This window comes from Mytilus californianus, unplaced genomic scaffold, assembly GCF_021869535.1.
Source record: "Mytilus californianus isolate M0D057914Y unplaced genomic scaffold, xbMytCali1.0.p SCAF_35, whole genome shotgun sequence".
Lineage (NCBI taxonomy): Eukaryota > Metazoa > Mollusca > Bivalvia > Mytilida > Mytilidae > Mytilus > Mytilus californianus.
In genome coordinates, this window is record NW_026262685.1 from 162,588 (window position 1) to 183,908 (window position 21,321).

General features: G+C 32.0%; 2 protein-coding genes across 7 annotated transcripts in view; one reads left to right on the plus strand and one right to left on the minus strand.

Annotated features, from left to right (window-relative positions):
- The window catches only part of LOC127736662 (glutarate-semialdehyde dehydrogenase-like), a 29,163-nt gene extending 28,139 nt beyond the window's left edge, over nucleotides 1–1,024 (plus strand). For all 6 annotated transcript variants that reach the window (XM_052247219.1, XM_052247221.1, XM_052247222.1 and 3 more), the window contains one exon: nucleotides 598–1,024. In XM_052247219.1, the coding sequence (XP_052103179.1) occupies nucleotides 598–806 (209 nt within the window). In that variant the 3' untranslated portion in view covers nucleotides 807–1,024. The remainder of the gene's footprint in view (nucleotides 1–597) is intronic.
- A 545-nt stretch (nucleotides 1,025–1,569) lies between these two features.
- LOC127736661 (sulfate transporter-like) lies at nucleotides 1,570–20,324 on the minus strand. Its single transcript, XM_052247218.1, has 15 exons — nucleotides 19,928–20,324; nucleotides 13,892–14,002; nucleotides 13,068–13,264; nucleotides 12,315–12,479; nucleotides 11,840–11,995; nucleotides 10,642–10,724; nucleotides 10,356–10,503; nucleotides 8,972–9,163; nucleotides 7,767–7,862; nucleotides 6,310–6,416; nucleotides 5,681–5,750; nucleotides 4,583–4,747; nucleotides 3,796–3,948; nucleotides 3,156–3,210; nucleotides 1,570–1,776 (listed from the first exon to the last, which is right to left on the minus strand). The coding sequence occupies exons 1-15, from the start codon at nucleotides 20,211–20,213 to the stop codon at nucleotides 1,667–1,669; spliced, it is 2,094 nt and encodes a 697-aa protein (XP_052103178.1). The 5' UTR covers nucleotides 20,214–20,324; the 3' UTR covers nucleotides 1,570–1,666.
- Between the last annotated feature and the right edge of the window lie 997 nt (nucleotides 20,325–21,321).

Consider the following 21,321-nt stretch of genomic DNA (forward strand, 5'->3'; position numbering starts at 1 on the left):
ACCCTGTATTTCATTTAATGTGCTTTATTATTTAGAACATTTTCAATTAAAAAGATTGTGTCTATCACAAACGGTTTTCAATTTATAATCAATTGAAAATTTTAAAAAATAAAATCCCATAGGGTTGTATAGTAAAACCTTACTTTATGTTTGCCCCCCAAAGTACCCCTTTATAAACCCCATTGCACAAACAAAATCCTGATTGCACCACTAGACATGTTAGTCTAACATATTGTGAAACCCTAAGTTAATCTGACAAGCGGTTTTGGAGAACAGGTGCGGACAAGTTCAAATTTAAAAGCGGCGGGAGAAGAAGAATAATAATAATAAGAACTGAGCAAAACCAATAAGTCTTCCCAAACTTCGTTTGGGAGACTTAATAAAACGTGGTAGTTTTTTTCGGGTTTTAACACTTACGTCGGTTATTAACTTATAAAAAATTGAAAACAACACGTTTAATAATTTCATGCGTCCGAAGCGCTTTTCTGAATTTACCTTCATCAGGAACGCTCAATGCCAAACATTTGAAATCCGAGGGATGTATAAGTACCGAAACAGTTGAAGAGTATAAAGTGTTCTCTGTTACTTTTTTTATAGGTTACGTGTTTACAGAAAATATAAGCCAAATGTGGGGGATAGCTGAGAAACTTGAGTTTGGTATTGTTGGTGTGAATGAAGGATTACCCGCAATGCCAGAAGCTATCTTCGGTGGTTGGAAGGAATCAGGGTTGGGACGCGAAGGAGGAAAATATGGCATGGAAGACTACTTAGAAATTAAATATGTGTGCATGGGGGGACTAGAATAATACTATGCTGGGATAGTGATGGAGTGTATGTAAGAGAGTCATGCATCAAAAAAGAAAACTGTATAACCAGATTGGTAACATTAAACAGAAAAGAAACAAGTTTTATCTAAATTCAAACGGTAACATGTGCAGTCTACAGGGTGTCATGTAAACATCGAATTGATAAATTATGAGAAACTATTGTTTTTAAAATACTGAATAGAATTGTCTTAAATGTTTGTCTGTTTATTCAATATATAAAATCCATTCATATATATTTCTGTCTCAAATATCAAATGATATCTGTCATATGTAATTTGGCTTGTTCCTTCGTATTCTGTACATAAATGCTATACGTGTATTTTAAATCCATCAATTTTTATTATATATATACTTACATGATTAAAGATATCATAAGTACCAGTTACTACCCATTGATAGCTTCAACTTGTATGAATAGTCGTTGTTGTGATTCTAAATTTGTGACTCTCTGCTATTTCTGATATGCAGAGAACCAAGTTAGTCCACAGAGTATTTTTTGTAAATTCAAACATTAGGACATTCTTTGGTTTGGCTCATTCTTACTCTCTGATTTTCATATTTCTCAATTAAAAAAATAATATGAATGAATTGTGGTCCTAGATGTGTTGTCCTTTCATTTTTGTATTTTATTTTGGTGTGTATCTACTTCGAATTTTCTCCTATGTTTATATACAGACTAACATATTGTAAATTAACAGTTTTCTTGCAACTGGGTATAATAGGTAAAGTAAAACAAGATAAGTCAAATTCTGCTACATTTATTGTGATATATGTTTCTACAATTTTGATTTTCAAATATTAGATTATGAAGGTCTATGCGATCAGTGATGTATGCATTCTTACACCTCAGCATTGGGGTGATTGCCTAAAGCACTTGAGACATCTATGTATATACTGTCCTTATATTCTTCAAATAATTCTGCTGCCTTTAATATGGATAATACCTTTTCTAAAAAATAAATATATATATAGGGGGAGAATGTTTTACTCATAATGTGGGTTTTTTTATTTCCAGCATATACAATTTAACAAATTGGTCTTTTTGATTCTGTGTGACTTCTTCTGTCATTTTATCAAACTTGTAACCTTTTCATTAGACAAACGACATTCCTATGGGAAAACTATGGTCCTCCGAATCGTTCCTTTATTTAGATGTGGCAGATTTTATAAACAAGATTTTTGATTAGAACTGGCTTCATCTTTTAACTTCGCGTTCGGCTATATAGATTATTTCTTTTCAATAAATCATTCGGAGTTTTGTGACTATGTTGATCCCTATATTCCATCAAGCTTAAGGAAAGAGGTACCGTCGATACAGTTAAATGTGCCTCATATCTTACATCTAAAAATTGATAATGAGGGGCGGTTGAGAACTAAACTTTACGAAAAAAAGATGATTTTTCATCTTTCCTATCATCTTTCAATTGTAATCTTGCAAAATGCAAGCAGCGTCTGCATATGGAGTATTTATCTCCCAGTTGATACGATATTCCAGAACTTTGAAAGCCTATTATGAGTTCCTTAATTGAGGATGGATGTGTATATGGAAGCTATTGAACTAGGCCTTTCATATGATAAAGTCAACCCTTAGAAAATTGTACGAACGCCATGGTGAATTCGTTGACAGTTATGGAATATCTGTGTCACAGATGACCATGGATATGTTCAAATGGTCGTAGCCACAATCCCGTCCCCCTTTCCCTCAATTGCAGCGAATTGAGATAGCACCGAATGCGACCTATCACTAGGCTTTAACTTGCCATGATCAACATAATGGGTGCAACAAGTGGAGCACATGAGATAACTCTCGGACTTTAGCGGCCTTCGTGTTTGTTCAGTGTTTTGTAAACCGTTGTTTGGTCTTTACGTCGTTTTCCTAGTTTGTCATGGTATTGTAAGTTTCCATAGTGACAGAGATATCATTGTATGAGAAAAAAATACAATTATGCAAAAATAGTTTTTAACCGTATAGAAAGTTTTACACACTAATAATAATAAAATCTACGTATTTTGAAAAAACACTACTACATTGATCAACAGCCAAATAGTTATTTACCGCAAAATGTTGATTGCCTTTCATATTATAAGCGCAACATGGCTAGTTCTTTATGACCTCAGCTCTAAACACCTGGAGTTTCATGGTATCTTCGCGAAATTCCTATACAATGACCCGATAAGTTTTGATTATACAAACCTTTCGTAAATAAATAAAATATATTTATTAAATATCTATTCACTTTGACACTTTATTTGCTTGTCTATCTACAAGTCCCAATACAATAGCAGTAACTGTGTGGACCGGGTACATGAAAATAGCAAAATACTTACTGTTAGGTGCAGCCAATAAAACACGAATGTTCACCTTTTCATATTCATTGAACAGCTGCAAAGAAACGAGGAATAAGTGTTACTCCATTTATTTTATGAGCTGTTCTAGCACTGTGTGCGGGCTCAAAAAAAGAATACTGCATGGGAGTTTTTTCTTGTTGTTGGGTTGTGTCATTATCATACATGTATACATACAAGTCCCTTTAATCATAATAGGGACAGTGAAAGAGGTGTCTTTGTGAAGAGTAAATCGGCATATGGCAAACTATACGGTATGGGTTTTTCTCATGGTTGAAGGCCGTACAGTTGCCTATAATTGCTTAAATCCACTTCATTTTAACATTGGTAAATAGTTCTCTCATAGGCAATCATACCACATCTCCTTATGTTTATATATACGTTTGACAAATACCACGACAGAGTGGATAAATAGAGACATCCTTGTTGATTTAATCTGGCGTTGGTGAAATATGAAATAAATTCATTTGATAAAAGAAAATACATGAAAAAATTAACTGGTTACCAGCAAATAAAAACCCAGGATTCTAATATATTTTATACGTTTTATATCCACCTGCGTTTATTTATGTGCATTTGAAGAATGTCTCAGTATTGTACAATCACCATAAAAAAAACTTACGCGACGTAATGCTTTTACTCCGACCAAGTCAACAAAATTTATAGTCGAGCAGTCAAGAACAATAGTTGTGACATCAGTTAATGCGCTCGTGTCAAAATTTAGTATGACTTTTTCTTTTTCATCTGAATTAACATTAGTTAACTGTTCTTCATTCTGAAACATAAAAGGTAAAAAACCTGAAAAAAATATGATTTATTTTATGTACCTGCATATGGCGTCATCGAACTTTGATCATACGATATAATGAGATACTTCTGTTCTGATACAAAATGTTTGTGGGATATTTGTGCCTTCCCAAATTAACACAAAGTACCATAGAGACAAAAGAGAAAACCAAAAAATATAAAACGTTGGAATAAAAAACATAGCCGCCAAATGAATCATGACAAAAACGATGCACTTGCTTCTTCGTAGATTAGCTTTAATGAGTGAGATAAACCGATTTGGAATAAAGCACTTCTTGGGCAACACATTTGTATTGTTTGGCTGGTGTTTCAGCATCAAGCTGATTTAAGGGATCAAATATTTCAATTGGTGTCCTTCATATTGCGATATCGAACACCGTTTTTGTGCAGTTAGTTTTGAATTTTCAACCCGATATAATTTTAAGATTTATGTTATCCTTTCTTATTGCTAAAAACCATCTTAGGCAGTCTTAAACTGTTAAACACATTAAACACCATCATATTTACATACATGTATAAACGTAACCGAAGCAGTCAACGTATAGATTCGAATTCGTAAAGAGAAGTCCAATACAAAATAATATATCGATACAGTGACTTACTTCTGCAGATTCTTTTTTCTGTTTATCAAGTTTCTTCTTCATTTTTCTTAGTTTTTCAGGATCGACACCAGATGCCTTAGCTACAGCTTTAACGAACATATCACTATTTGCAAAATAAATTGGAGATTGATACTGTATCACTCGGAAGCCACTTGGTTCTGTTTGCTACAAAATCAACGATGAGATGTCACCAGCAGCAGCCGACATCGATTAGAAGCAATGTTCATATAATTTAACATAACAGTTTAACCCATCTTAATATTAAATTGGTTGATTGATTGTTGGTGTTTAATGCATCCTTCGACACTTTTGGTCCGTTCTGGTCAGTTTTTGATGGTGGAGGAAGCAGGTGTGCCTGGAGAGGACTAGCAAACTGACAATCTTTGTCAATTAAGATCGAAATGGAACTCACCTGCCATGAGTGGGACTCGAACTCACAACATCAGTGTTGACAGACTAATGCTCGCTGTAGATAAGATACTTAGATCGCTCGACCCCCGTAATATTAGAGAGGAAAAACATTAAAACAAGCATTCTTTGTGACCTTATACTGTTATATTTTGTTAAAGGCAATATGTTTATTTATCTGTCCTAGGCCTATATTGGACATTATATATAATTGCAGTATTTTGTAGCAGTTGGTAAGGATATTGAGTACTTCAGAAACAATTTTAAACTTGCACGTCAATATGCATTTATAGTTTACCGTAGACATGAATCGATATGAATAAGTGAAAGATTGGTGGTATCGGTCGGTCCATATATCTTATTATTAGAAGTTATTATAAACTTTATTTCAAAGGCGATCAAAATTAATTTCATTTTGATCAGTTAAAATATCTCAAAAGTCATGCATTGTGTTTCCAATATTATTCATTATTTTAATTAGTTTTTAAATGCATCTAGTTAAGAGTGATAATTCGGAGCTTTTTATATTCTATTTCACCGTGCTTCACAAAAACCTTTTACCACCTGGCATATAAATGTCATCTGAATTTTTTTATTAAAAATGTATATGTATCTTATATTTGTGATTTAATTTCAAACAATCTATGTAACATTTCTCCAGAATGTTTTATGGTTCTATAATATATTTACCGGTGAAAAATCCTTGTATGGCCTCATTATATTCGTCCTTCCAACATATGCCAATCTACTGTATAATGGTCTGTTAAAAAAAAATATATGTATGAAACAAAGCTTTCTCTTATGCCATTACAAGATCAACAATGATTTACTTCGGAAACGCGGAATATGAACATGGCTTTCAATATAGTCTTCTCAAGAATTAACGGTTAATGTCATGCAGGTGAGTTAAACCTTTCAGTCATGTGAATGAGCTTATGGTTTCGACTTATTTTCAACATTCCAGCTTACACAATAACATGTACTGTGTACAGGAAGATTTGTTCTTACTCTAAAATGTCACATGCATTTAACTCTGATTTCATCATAACAATGATGGAATTAACCAACTTCTGCACTCTTAGCAATAGTCATATTGAGACAATCGTTGTTAACATCAAGTTCTACTACATGGTTATCTTTTCTTGGCCTATTCAGAACTGTACATTATAGTTATATAGTCTTGTTATATTCAGTTTATATAAAAGACATTTTTGACTTATTAAAAGTACTTTGAATTTAATCGCGCTTTCGAATATGTCTAAGAACAAATCATTTACTTCCATTGACAAAATTGAATATTTAGGAAATTTACTACTTACATTTGAGTTCGCAGAGCAACTGTAAAGAGTGAATACAGGATACCAATAGCTATTCCAAGGTCAGCATCCAGGATTACAGTACACAGAAATGTCACAAGCCATATAGACTAAAGAATAAACTATGTAATATGACGGCAATATTAATACAGAAAATGCATTATACACACTTACAGTACGCCTGATTATATTTTACATGATAAACTGCTGGTGTTGTATGTAGAGCAGGATATGCTTTCCATATGTAGAGCACATGCCTGCATATCTAGGGATATTATGATTATTAATATCTTTAAATCTGATGAAATGCAAGCCCATGATACCGTTCTAAACATATCGTAGCATGTATTTCTTATCCTATATGAAAACAAAAATAGTACTGATACAAACAAAAATGATTCCAGATTAGATTGAAAGAAATCTATATCATGAGAGGTCAAAGTTAACCATTTATACCTGAGTTATAGAATTCAAAGGAAAGCATAGGTTTTGTTCATGGCTTATCTGGTAGATTAGTCTTCGATCTAGATATCGTGAGCATATCGGTTAAAATAAATAGACATAGTTGTCGATGTTATAGATCAAACTCGAGTTAGTTTTTATGATTGGGTTACACCGGATGGCCCGAGATCAATTGGCAAATACGGCTTCATTGAACAATTACCATTATGACATAGGAAAAGTACGGGGAATCTAAATATTGAGTTACTAGACTGACAGAAATATAATGTGCCAAATATGAATGTACAGTAGGACGATATAGGACGATTAACAGCTTCATGTCAGCTGGTTAGACACTTAATATTGTCCACAACATATGGTTCCTTCTAAATGTCCTGGTTAAATGGCGTTTAACAAGGCTCCGTGTTGAAGGCCGTACTTTGACCTATAATGTTTTACTTTTACAAATTGTGACTTGGATTGAGAGTTGTCTCATTGGCACTCATACCACATCTTCTTATATCTATTTAAGGATTGATGTCTTTGGTTGACTTATTATACTCTTCTTATTTTTTCAGTCATAGGTTTTGATGGGGTATGTGTTGTTCAGTTTTTAGTTTTCTATGTTGCGTTTTGTAGACTGTTGTTTGTCTTTTGGTCATTTCTAATTTTTTGCCATGTGGTTGTCAATTCGTTTTCGACTTATGAGTTTGACTATCCCTTTGGTATCTACATCCTCTCTTCTATAATTCATTAAATCATTACTAGATCGAGTGGTATAACATGCTGCAATGTAGATATCTTTAAAGGTAAATGTATATTTCCATTGAAACCAAGTCACTTTGATACTAAACCTTTAGCATGTTATAGACTGACAAGGATATACCACACAATGGCCAAACAAAGACAGACATAAAGACAAAATAACAGTTCACAAATAGTGTATCATACAACAGTGAATTGATAGACAACGACGATAACGACGACGACGACGATTGTAGATCTAATGAATTACTCACAAAGTCATACTTTGATCTTCTAAATGTTTTTGGTACTTCCAAAAATTGTAAGAACATTCCTCTCAGGTTCACAAATATCACAGATGAAAGCACACACTTCAAAGAAAAAAAAGGAAATTTACATTTATATGCACTCCATTGTGATTATAGAACATACATTTGTAACATGTAATGGACCTTAGGTAACAAAAAAACTTAAGGTGTGGGATACTGGACTATTTTGATATTTCAGATTAGGGCCCTTGAAAATATATAACAATTTATGTTTGTAAGATATGGAAAATATATAGATATTCGTTCATAAATTGATTTATTAAAAAAGGCATTTGTCTTCTCTGATTATGTTGTGATATCTATGGTGCTAAGTTAGTTTTCATTTGGCCTGATTTCTTAAAAAATGAGGTTTTATTGAAATCATAAAAATATATATTTATACTAATGATTATTTATTTAACGCAATTCGCTCCTGTGATAACGATATATTAATCTTCCGCGAGGTTTTCTAATATAATTGTTAAGATAAATGCAAACAAAATACACAAACACAGCATGCTTAAGATGTATAAAAACATATTTTGGTAACTTGAGTAGGGATTAACATCTTCCAATCGAGAGAGAGAAAAAACAATACGGGTTTTCGTTTGATATACATGTGGTTCGAGTATCTTTATTCTGTAAAGGTAAAAAATAGTAAAACTTGAAACATTTGATCTGATAAACTTATTAAATTCTAAATATTTGTTTTCTTAATTTAATTTGGAAAGTTATTCCAGCTAAGAGACTAAACATTTTTTTAAATGATCTGAATTATAATTATCTTGATACATCAAAGGTCTAAATATTGTCGGCATGTGCGTACAGCAAATATAAAGATCACTTTTACATGCAGTGAATTTATTACATACATAATCAGATGATAATCCTTTCATACAGCTCGCAAATACTTATACTCATAAAAAATATTATCCATTCAAGCTTTTTAAACGTTTAAGTTGATCGAAAATTAAAAGAAACGTTTGAAATAAGTCGTGCGGAACGTTTTTTACCGGATTACAGTTTGTGGTAAGGTCCAATACTGCTACTTGTTTATAGAAGTTTTTAAAATAATTAGAACCTTTGGTTATAAATATAGGTTTCATAACAATGGAAGATTGGATTATTCTATACAATGATAGTAATGAGTTAATAAGAAGTCATATATTTACCTTGGGTAATGAGTAAAATAACGGTCCAACTGCTACTATAACAACTAGAACTACCAGACAACCAAACAAGGACGCTACCTGGGTTCGCCCACCAGCGCCATCTTGAACCATACTTCGAGCTACTGAAGCTGCAGTTATATAGCCAGAAAACAGTGAGCATAAAACACTTCCTGCTCCATAGGCTACCATTTCCTGCAACAAATACAAGTCAATGTTCTTAGAATGGAAAACTGATGATCAAAATGCACCTAATCAATCAAACAAGTACTCATTTGAACACCCGGTACACAGGCAAATTTTGCTCATGTGAAATTCATGTGAAAAATTTCACGTGACATTCACCTCAAACGAGCTTATACATGAAACTCACATGTAATTTTCATGTGAATTTCACGTGAATTGAGATTCACATGAATCTCATGTGAACTTTTACAAAAACAAAATTGGTATTTTTCATGATTTTAATTAAATTTGAAAATATAAAAGTTATTTGAATAACTGTATTTTTAAAATTCACGTTAATTTCACGTGAAAAAATTCATGTGATTTTCACATGAAATTCATGCGAGTTTCACATGATATTCACGTGAAACTCAGATGAACTGATTTCACGTGAGTTTCACGTATAAGCTCGTTTGAGGTGAAATTCACGTGAAATTCATGTGAGTGAAATTTCCCTATGTATACCGATCTCCAATCAACGAGTTTTAATGAAAAACAAGGCGTCTTTCAAATATTGATTTTAGATCGTGATTTTCTAAACTCAACAACTTAAATTTCAAAGAGCGGTTTAGAAATAACGAAATTTCACAAGGGACTATTAACCTCCAAAAATACCTTACAAGACGGGCAGTGGACACAGTTATCGTCCTTTGATATTCGTTGATTACTTTCTCATATACTTAGTAGTCCCTAGTGTGGACAGTATTTAACCTGTACATTTTTTTCATACACCTTTCAAATGTATTTCTTTATAATTTATGCATAGATTAGTAAGAAAGAAAGAGGATGAAATTACATGCTAAACAAATTTGGGTGATGAAGTTTCAGGTAAAGTAATGATTTGGTCCAGTTGAAGAAGGTAAAAAAATTAGTATGTCTGAAGCTGTCAAACTGAATTATAGACACTCTTAACATGGAATTTTCCATATTTTGAATTAGAGCTAGTAGAATCTTAGTAGACTTTTCTGTAATGTTGATATCATTTATCCCAAAAGTAGTACATTACACTGTAAACATTTAAAGATATCGCAGGTGCAATTTGTTTAATTTTAATTTATTGTCTAAAAGGAATGCACAACGATCTAACTGTGTTCTCGTGCCAGACAAGAAGATATAATAATTGTCTTTTTACTTTTGTTGTCTTTGTTCGGAGAAAATTTACCTGACTCGGGTTAATTCTGTAGTTATTTTTCTTTGCTAGTATCTTCGCCATGGATACAGACTGAGAGAATGCTACAATTCCAATAATAATGGCATCCTTCACGTGTCCATCTAAAAGTGTTGGATCAGGAATATCAGGTTTGGGTATACTGTAAAAAGAACAAAATTAACGATATGTGAAGAAAATAAAACAGAATTGTGTAGTAAAACCCGTCCTATACACAATAAGTTATGGTGGCACGAGAAATGAATAAAAAGTTGAATCTTACCCAAATAACAATACTCACCCCGCAGGAATGTCTTTTAATACATTTACGTCAAAATTTTCTCTGAACTTTGCGAAGTGTGATATAACTGTAGCTATGGCAACCTGCAGTTGAACATTTTATAGTTTTAAAAATATATGACAATTGAAAAAGACATTAATTTTATAATTTTGTATATCTTAATGAATGTGAATATTTTTTTTTATTTTTTTAATTTGTCGTTTATCACAGATCTTTGTTAGTCTCTGTTAACTTCATTCTTGACTTTTTAACAATCTGACAATGTTAGCACATGCCTTATTCTACGTTTCTCGCTAGAATAGCCTACTACTGGGAGGGTAATTTAGGGACCATGTTTAATTCTTATTAGCCAATAACCTTAAATACTTTATTATCATGCCCATAAAATTTCCAAAGTCCGGAAGTGCAGTCGGGAGCAACGATGGGAATTTTTATTGTTCCTTCCGGCTGCACTACTTGGAAATTACTTCATAACATTTACCAGGATATAGTATAGACATCAATTTTTAAAGTAAATTCAAGCGAGAAATCATTCAAAAAGGGGACCTTTATTCTTATTTTTTATCAAGATATATATACTTTATTTTCATAAGTATATCACAGACGACACAGAGGTGAACAACCTGATAAAATTTCTAAACAATAATATGAATTTAACATTGTACCTATCACACATTATTCTGTTAAGAATTTACATTTCGTGAAGAACTATCATATATATACTTTATAGTAACACAGTCAACCCTGTTCGTCACAGTTTCATATAATCACTCGCCAAAATGTAATATTAAAGCTATTTAAAGGAATGAATGCAATAATAGCTACGTTATATGAATTTAAGGCGCAATTACTATATAAGTAAGCCGTCTACAAAAACCGATAACAACAACAACACTGTTACACCTTGACATAAGGCATGCACATTACTGACCTCAAGATGTCTTACATTTGTTTTTTTTTTCTTGTCTTTGAGTCTCATAGACCTATGTCTCTCATCTTCTTTTATTCATAGTTAATAATGTTTAAGTTATCAATCTTTTAGTCAGTGTATAAAGATCACAATCTTAAGGAAAAAACCTTCAGTCAAATTGTATCCCTTTTTCATTATTACTTTTATAAAAGAGAGACATTCCCACGTTACAATTTATGTCTCTTCTAGGGACAAATTATTGTTAGGGATCCTTAAATGTTTACTTACTACAATAATCTCTATAGGAATAGGTATCTTTAATTTACTCTTGAATCGTTGGTTGATCTGTACTTTAACAAGGTATAAAATCACCATGGAGATTATTGACGTTAGCAACGCTGCAACATTGGTGGACGAAACATTAAGTATTATGTCTTTCCATGTCTACAAAAGTATTAAAACAAACTTTAATGCACAGATGTAAAATTCACAATATGCAAAATAAGTTTCATTTAACCATGTTTACCATTTCTACATTCAAATAACATATTATCGAAAACATTTGCTTTTGTTATAATGTACAATCATGTATCTGCAAAATTTCTTTCAATGTATAAAGAGAAGGACACATGCTACAGCCAGTTTTAAACTTGACTGCGATTATAAAATATTTGCAGATCGTCAATAAATAACACCAACTCGTGTGGAATATAAAATCAGTTTTTCTTTTTTTCTTTAACTTAACATTGTGAACAATTCTTACTCTGATTATTTTAAATACACCATTATGTCGCTGAACATTAATGCCCAATATATGTTTCATCTGACTTGTTACTACATGGATTGCTACACCGGATGTGAATCCGCTGACCAAATATTCTGACATGTAGGTGGCTACCAATCCAAGTCGCATCTTCCCCAAAAGTACCTATTAAACATATAGATAAATAATTTTGGTGAAACGGTGGTCTATATAGTTTATGTCAAAAGGACGAATGGTCCAGGGTTTCATTTTTACAGTAATAAATATACATTTTAAGCACATATAGATGTCAATGTTATATTAAAGTGACATTAGATGCTTAAAATATTTGAACGTTATTGCTCTATTTGTGGAGTACATTGAAAATAGAGTATTTAATATATCTAGAAATAGTTAATATTTTTTTTGTTCGTTTTAATTCAACGAAACATTCCGTGTTAATATTTATGATGTCACAGTACAATATTTAACAATCGACCACAACCCAGGTTCAATAAACGATGTATTTACTGGCTGATGTTCATGGATAAATACATGTAAAATAATTTCGGGGCCTTTTATAGCTGACTATGCGGTATGGGCTTTGCTCATTGTTAAAGGCCGTACGGTGACCTATAGTCTCTATGTCATTTGGTCTCTCAGACTGGTGGAGAGTTGTCTCATTGGCAATCATACCACATCTTCCTATTTTAATATATACAATAAAAGTAGGAAGTAAAATACACGATATTTTATATTGCTATATAAACACACCATCACTAATCCTGACACAAACGACAGAGCAGTCGCCATTTTGATCTTCTTGATCTCGTGTTCCGTCATCCCAGTATGTTCCAGACTAGGCATTGAATCGTTAGTATAATTAGAGACCATGCCACCAGGTGTGTTATCTTTACCTAAACTTGTGTCAAGGACGGATGCGATCATCAATCCAACGATTGCAATAGTTCCTGTAAAATAAAATCACACAACGAATATTGCCCATTATATCAAATCATGCTGAAGAAAACAGAAAAAAATGGACAATCCCTTACCCCTTATCCCAATCAGAAATTTCAAATATTTTTGTTTGAGGTGAATTCAGGAAAGCGCTTCGGACAAATTTATGATTTCATTATCCTTTAATAGGTTGACCTGCAACAGTATACACTTTTTCCTTTTGTACTCAGCATATAATTCGCAAGTCCAAACGTTTAGTCTCGACCATACCTGGTGAAGGTTATTCAAGAAACAAATGCTGTGCACACGGGATTAATATCATATGTTTTTGTATGTATGCACCATTCTCATATTATACTAGAAGAAAATCATTACCCTATTTTATTAACGAGAACATTTATATGTACAAAATATTTACTGTAATATCCGATCAGTGAACACGTTCTTTTGAATGTATCCTAGTTTATAAACTTAAACAAATGTTCCTTTAATCCATCAGAATTGATTTATTGTTATATATAAGTCTTTATCTCACAGCTTCAGGTCAGTAAAGCTAATTATATATAAATGCACATAAAACCAAATCCTTACTAAAATTTAACATACCTTTATTCGTCAAAAAGGAAGAGAAAACATACCCATTGAAGCATGTCTTGAAGTCCCAGTAAAAAAGTATATTAACGGTCCAAAGAAAGACGTATACAGACCACAGATTGGAGGAAGAGAAGCTAGCAATGCATATGCCATTCCTGTAAATATATTTAAAGAAAGTACAAATATGAAACAAAGTACATGGGGATTCATAAAGTACACTAAATGTGTAATGTTTTGTAATATTATCGCTTATACATACAATCAGTATAAAGTAACAGATTGAAGATACATAAAATTTTTGCAAAAACGTACAAGAGAAGAAAGTACAGGTATGTGAGCTTAATTACAGTTTGTATAAAGCATGGAACTACATTTATCTTTTAGTTACATCCTATAAACTTCTGGGAATATCACTAGGTCAGTGGCCATGGTGTATTTTAAATACACGGGTAGTACAAAAGTTGGAAGAAGAGTTACGTATCTCTCTATCTTCTTTAGTTTTTGCTCAAAACACAAAAGAGGGTAAAACAATCCTTATTAAAGAGCAATTACTCCTATAAAGAGTGACAGTCTACTACCTATATCGGCAAAATTTGACTTGTTAGTAGATCTTGACTTGCTGATCATTTTTGTGGTTTAAAAGCGTCTATTTATCTACACTACAATTTTTATCATGTAAGGCAAAACGCAAAAAAGGGAAATAACACAAATAAGGAGTCGTCATACGATTCCCCCTACTAGTCTTAATTGTAGATCTTGTCTTGCTGATCATTTTTGCTCATTTAAGTTTCTATCTATCTATTATATTTTTTAAGTTATAAGGCAATAATGCCAAAAAAATGGTAAAACTCGTCATCAAAGAGCAATAACTCTAATAAGGAGGCCGCTGAGGATTTCTACAATCAGCCTTATTTGTAGAATTTGTCTTGCTGATCATTTTTGCAATTAAAGTTTTTCTCTATCTGTTCTAGATTTTAAGATAATAGGAAAAAATGAAAAAAAAAATGGTAAAATTTGTCATTTAAGGGCAATAACTCCCATAAGAAGTCGTCTGACAGTTTTGACGTATAGAGACAAATGGTAGAGCTCAACATTCTGAACATTTCTGCTCCGTCAGATTTTCTCTATTTTTAACGCTTTTCAAAATAATAGACAAAACTTGCATTTTACCCTATGTTCTATTTTTAGCCATGGCGGCCATCTTTGTAGGCAGGCAGATTCATCGGACACATTTTTTAAACTAGATACCCCAATGATGATTATGGCCAAGTTTGGTTAAATTTAGTTTCAGAGGAGAAGATTTTTGTAAAATTTAACGACGGACGACGGACGCCAAGTGATAAAAAAAAGCTTACTTGACCCTTTGGGCCAGGTGAGCTAAAAATCGATTGTTAATCAACTTGAAAAAGGGTTGTTTTGTCCAATCTATTGTTTTTCGGTTTGTTTTTGTGTGTGAAGAGTTTTGTTGAATATAGTTTGTCTGTTCATCGTTTTTCTTTGGCCATAGCGTTGTATGATTGCCATGGATTATTCGTTTGGATTGCTGCTTAGTATCTTCTCTCTATTTTACATACTTGTATATAGTGTACAAGTTGCCCTGCTTTATGATCGAAGAAGTTGTTAAAAAAAAGAAACAAAAATATCAAAGACAGATTGATTTTATCAATTGTTGTTTGCTTAATTTTCAGTGGCAAATATCTCTTGAATATTCAGGAAGATAACATATGAACAATACATCAAAAAGGTAGGATTTGTAAAGTGGATTCTGAAAGATAAAGGTTGGGTAAATTTAGATTTCATCTAGAAAAAAAATAATGTTTGAACTGTTGCCTTAAAACAGTCTACTTACTGATTCCCCAATGAGTTGGTACAAGATTTATTTATTGCTTAGAGTGTTTCATTCTCCCTCCAAGAGACATCGGATTTAACGTCTCCGTCCAGTTCGTACTTGGCTACGTATTTATACATCCAATTAAACTAAAACGGGTGCCCTTTCTAGCATGGGTTTATAGCTGGGTGGGAGGAGTTCATGTGTTCAAATGTGAATACACTTGTAAACCGAAAATCGAAAAAAACAATAAAAATGAATGTATTGGATACTAGTATTCATTTATAAATTCTAAAGTTTCAAATGTATCTTTCATTGCGTAAATGTGGGTTAAGTGTAACTCAAATTGTTACCCAAAAGAAAAAAAAACCATTTCCATTGTACACAGGGGTATCACCAACTATGAAGGTAGTATTTCGGTACTGGCATGAAAATACAGATATTGTTTTATTAAAATTTTGAAATTTATTTAAAAAAAAAAAAGACTTATCTTCCTCGTGCATAGCTCTGATTAATTTTCCATGTTTAAATTCTGTTTGTCCTTTTTGATTTTATCTCAGTTTTTTGTATATGATTTTGGATAGGAAGCATCACTTATGTGGTGCATGTGGTGCAGCACATTAGATGTCTTTAATGTTATTAGTTCAAGTACTGTAGGTAATGTATAAAAGCCGTTTAAATATATTGGATAAAATCTTAGTATTATTTGTTCAGAGATATTCTGCTTTATTTATAATTACATATATTTGCTTCTAAAGGGACACTAGCTGTCAAATTCATTTTCACCGAATTGACTCAAATTCTCATATTTGATTTATAACATACTAAAACGTATATCCAAGTTACATGAATGCGGATGCAATGAGGTTGACTTATTGCATTGCAAGTCAATAATACATCAGCGCTGTTTTTGAGCTTCTTTTTACAAATTTTGGCCAAACTGACTGCTTATTACAAAATATTATTTTAAAATTCCTCTTTTATTAATACTTGAAGCAAAAAAAAATATTTGTTATAGTTTTTTAATTTTCTGTCTAAATTATAGTTAATGCCCCTTTAATTAATACAGAGGTGTCATCTTATTATATAATAAGTTAGCAGTCAGTGGTGATTAAATTATTTAATATGAAAAATATTACCTTGGAAACCATAACTGCAGTTAGTGTGTAGAAATAAGTATAAACATTATTTGTTCTACGTAAAAAAAAATAAAACGATAAAATAAATGCCCAATAAAACAAGAAAATAAAACGTTCGCCCACATATTGGACATTAAGTATTTAGAAAAGAATATATAACTTTTACATTTCCGAACGTGCCAACTTGTACTCATTCTATCACATATCGTTGTCACGTGTCTTAACATCTTAATGTATCGACTGTATATTAGAGATATCTGGAACTGACTGATACCATTGTTTTACCATATTTGACTAGAAGATTAGCTTCTATAGCTGTTTAAAGTTGGCAACCAGCTTGCTATCAAAAGTTAACATTCTCTAACGATAACTTTGAAAATACCTACAAACTTAAAAGATTAATTTCAGATATAAAGTAATATCGTGGTGGACATAGTTTTAAATTGTGTGTGTCTTTTTTATGGTTTAAATTGTGTGTGTCTTTTTTATGGTTTAAATTGTGTGTGTCTTTTTTATGGTTTAAATTGTGTGTGTCTTTTTTAGGGTTTAAATAAACCTTCTCTCGATTGTACAACTGTTACGGTCTATACTTGGCTATTATGATTTCTTTGTGTCATTTGGCTGGTTTTATTCAATGGCGTCACATCTTCTTGCAGGAACATGGGCTTAAAACTACCTGTTTGTTTTCAAGACAAACTTCTTCATTGAATGAATTGTTGAAAATCAGCATGGAAATAGGCAATGGGTCTGGCATTTCTCGGCAGCATTCTTTTATGTCCTACATTTCTAAAATTGTATGTGATCCCTAACTTCGGCCGGAGAATAAACTCGAAACCAAGGGTTAGGATAAGCCATAATCCGATGGATGCATTAATGGATGACGTCATTAGCTCAATTACGTCATTAATGTGTACTGCACTTTTTTGCGTACTTTTCATCTTTTAACGTTTTTGAGGGGTTTTTTTATTTTTTTACTTGCGTTTTTTCTCACCCGTTCTTTGTAAAGGTATTTTGTTCTTTTTTGAATAATTTCTATCTTCTATATTTTATGTATTTACATTTTTACTTATATTCTTTTTACTATGATACATTTTTTAATGTAAACCCTTGAAAATTTCAGGAAAGTAAGCCTAAAATGCATATATAAAATATACTGCAAAAGCGCCGAAAAAAAGAGAGTAAATTTGAGACTCTATACTTCTAAATATAATAAAATTATTATATCTATTATTCTATAATATTTATAAAAGAATCCATACATAATTTATTTTCATAAATTTCATAATCCGAATTTTTTAATAATATTGGTAAAAAAAACGCGCGAAAATTACAAGATGAAGGAATTAAATTTAGCGCAAAAACGGCGACGTCATAGTACATTACGTTGTTCATAACATTATTTGAATTGGCCGATGAATCGGCCTTTTGGCACTGACAGGAGTATGACTTTGGGCCGATAATCGGCCCTTTGGCACAGAACTCGTTAAATATCAGATGGTCAAACTATTGGTTTTCAACTCTGATCTGCTTAACGTTTTACATATCCAAAATATCAGGCGGCATAAGATGATATCGAGTTTATTAATAAAATGTGTAATATCTGTAATACATTTCTACTGATTGTACGCCAAACGTTTGAACATTTCCCGCTAATTATGATGTTTTATCCTTAATGTACCCTATTGAAATATTTAGTTTGGAAATATACAATTGGTTTAACATTACTGTGCAGTGTTAGGTTTAAATATGACATACTGAAATATTTGTCGCTGAATATATATTATTCAAACATGAATTTGAATGGAACAATACAACATCTTTTTTTCTATTTTTTTGTATTTGGATACACCTTCAGGGTGTTAAACCGAATGGGTGTATCTAATTTACACCAAGATATTATTGTCAATGCAGAATGATAGTTTTCAATAATTTAGGAGGAATTTGTTTAAAATTGGTATGACGAATACTGTTACATGTAATGCAGGGCAAGCTCATGTTGATTTGTCACATACATATGTTTTAATGGCATATTTGTCCAATTTCTGTATTGACCCTTCGATATCCGTTCACCTAGATACATGAAATTAACTGAAACTCGAAAATCAATACATTTTCTGAAAAATCAACATGAGCTTGCCCTGCATTAGATATAACAGTATTCATCCACACCAATTTTAAACAAATTAAGTCGTCTCGCAGGCCTCCAGATTTTTTGGAAAATTTTGTGTTCACCCCAAGAACCGGTTTGGCCACAACATAACAATTTCAAGTTTATTTACAATTTACACAGTGTGTATATGTTAAATATGTTTAAATGAACATATGCTCCCATATTTTAGGATTTTTTCATTATAGGTTGAAAAATACAGGCAAAGTTTAGATGTTTATGAAGTGTCCTATATTTTGACTTTAGTGGAACCTTAAAACGACATCTTGATTTAAATCATAATACAGCACATGCACTGGATCCTTGCTTATCGAACTGGAAATATTTGAGCAGACGACATATGTGAAGCCATCATGTTCTGATGTCTATTTCTTTTTTAAGGTTATCTCATTCTATACAGTCATGATTTATTAACTTTTTATTTGAAAATAAATTGTCAAATAACAAGATCTCATGTTGTTTAAATATCTTTTTCAGGTTCAATGACTTTTTTCTACTGTAAACTGCAAACCGGTTAATGTTTTTGTGTCAATGTTGCATATAAGGGAAAGAGTAAAAATAGAAATACATTGGTATGAACTATGTTCCACTTTATGTCACACCAACACTCAAAATTTTTGTCTGCATAGTTGTAAAAGCAAAGATATAAATAAATAAAGTATAATAATAATAATAACATAAAAATTATGAAAAAAAAATTAAGAAAACACGTATCCCAAAACGTTCATTTTACAGACAAAATCAGAAAAGGACATTCGGTGCTATTCTAGGCACAGCTGTTTATTTATTATTTTTTTGCTATCATCCAATTTTTAATTTGATCTTCAAAATTAACAGCCTTTGCAGATTGTTTCGATATTCTCTTGCCATATCCACGATATCACCGATAAGCATATCTCGTATAAAGACAGGGGAACTTTCATATCTAATTATAATTTGAACAAACCTTGTGGAATTTGCATGATTCCGACTGTAAGTCCTGCGATTATATCACTTGGAAGATCCTGTAAAATCTTATATTTCCTTATGACATTTATGAAAGGAAAATTAGAATGTAAGGCCGATTTTAATTTGTCTCTTGTACAACACTTCCCTGCATACCCAGTTATTTGTTGTCGTAGTGTTGCTTTCGGTGCAGCATCTTGGAGAGCATACCGTTCTTCAAAATCCTCAACTTTATTCCATTTCTCGGACACTATTTCTCCGTCCATTCTTGAGTTGTTCGTTTCCATATCTGACGCCCGTATGTCAACACGTTAAAAATCATTTAAATTGTTTGTGCATTTGAATACGTGTACACTAGAAATGATAACTTTTTATTTATAACGTACAGTGCATCGGTGTTTTTGGATAATTGAAGCATACACAGACATGTGATATTGACACACCAAACTCGATCATTTACTATGACATAGACATGTCTCTTTTTTGTTTTATTTTTCTATGTTTTCATGTATTTCAGCGATGATCCTTTTGTACTGGATTTAATACTGAATAAAATTAGTTAGTTACTTACTTAAATCATGAACTGTATACTTATAGCTAAGCACTTTATTTTTATAACTCCCAATAATTTTTATAAAGTGAGAGGAATACGTGTATTTGTACGAGGAATTAAGTGAAACTTTCATAAGGTATAAGTTCTTACAAACTCTCAAGACTCATCTTTTTTATTATATCAGTCAACAAATATAGAATATTTTTTTTATTATTTTATATGTATTATTAAATAATGATATATAAGTGAGAGGCTTAGCTAGCTATAAATTCATGTATAATCCACCATTTTCTACATAAGGAAATGTCTGTATTAAGTCAAGAATATGACAGTTGTTTTCCATTCGTTTGATGTGTTTGAGCTTTTTATTTTGCCATTTGATAAAGGACTTTCTGTTTTGAATTTTCCTTAGAGTTCGGTATTTTTGTTATTTTACTTCTTACACCAGAGTGTGCGTGTAAACACACCCCGAAACACGAGGAAAAGTGTGTATTTATCAAAATAAAAATAAGGAGATGTGGTATGATTGCCAATTATCAACTATCCACCAAAGTTCAAATGAAGTGGATATTAGCAATTATAGGCAACCGTACGTCGGCCTTCAACAATGAGAAATACACATACCGTATAGACGGCTATTAAAGGATTCGACATGAAAAATATGAAACAATTCAATGAGAAAACTAACGAACTAATTTATAACAAAACAATTTACGCAAAACATATATAACAGACATGAACCAACGACAACCACTGAACTACAGGCCTCTGACATGGGACAGGCACATAAAGAATGTGGTGGGGTTAAACATATATTTGAAGGCACCAACCCTCCCCTAACC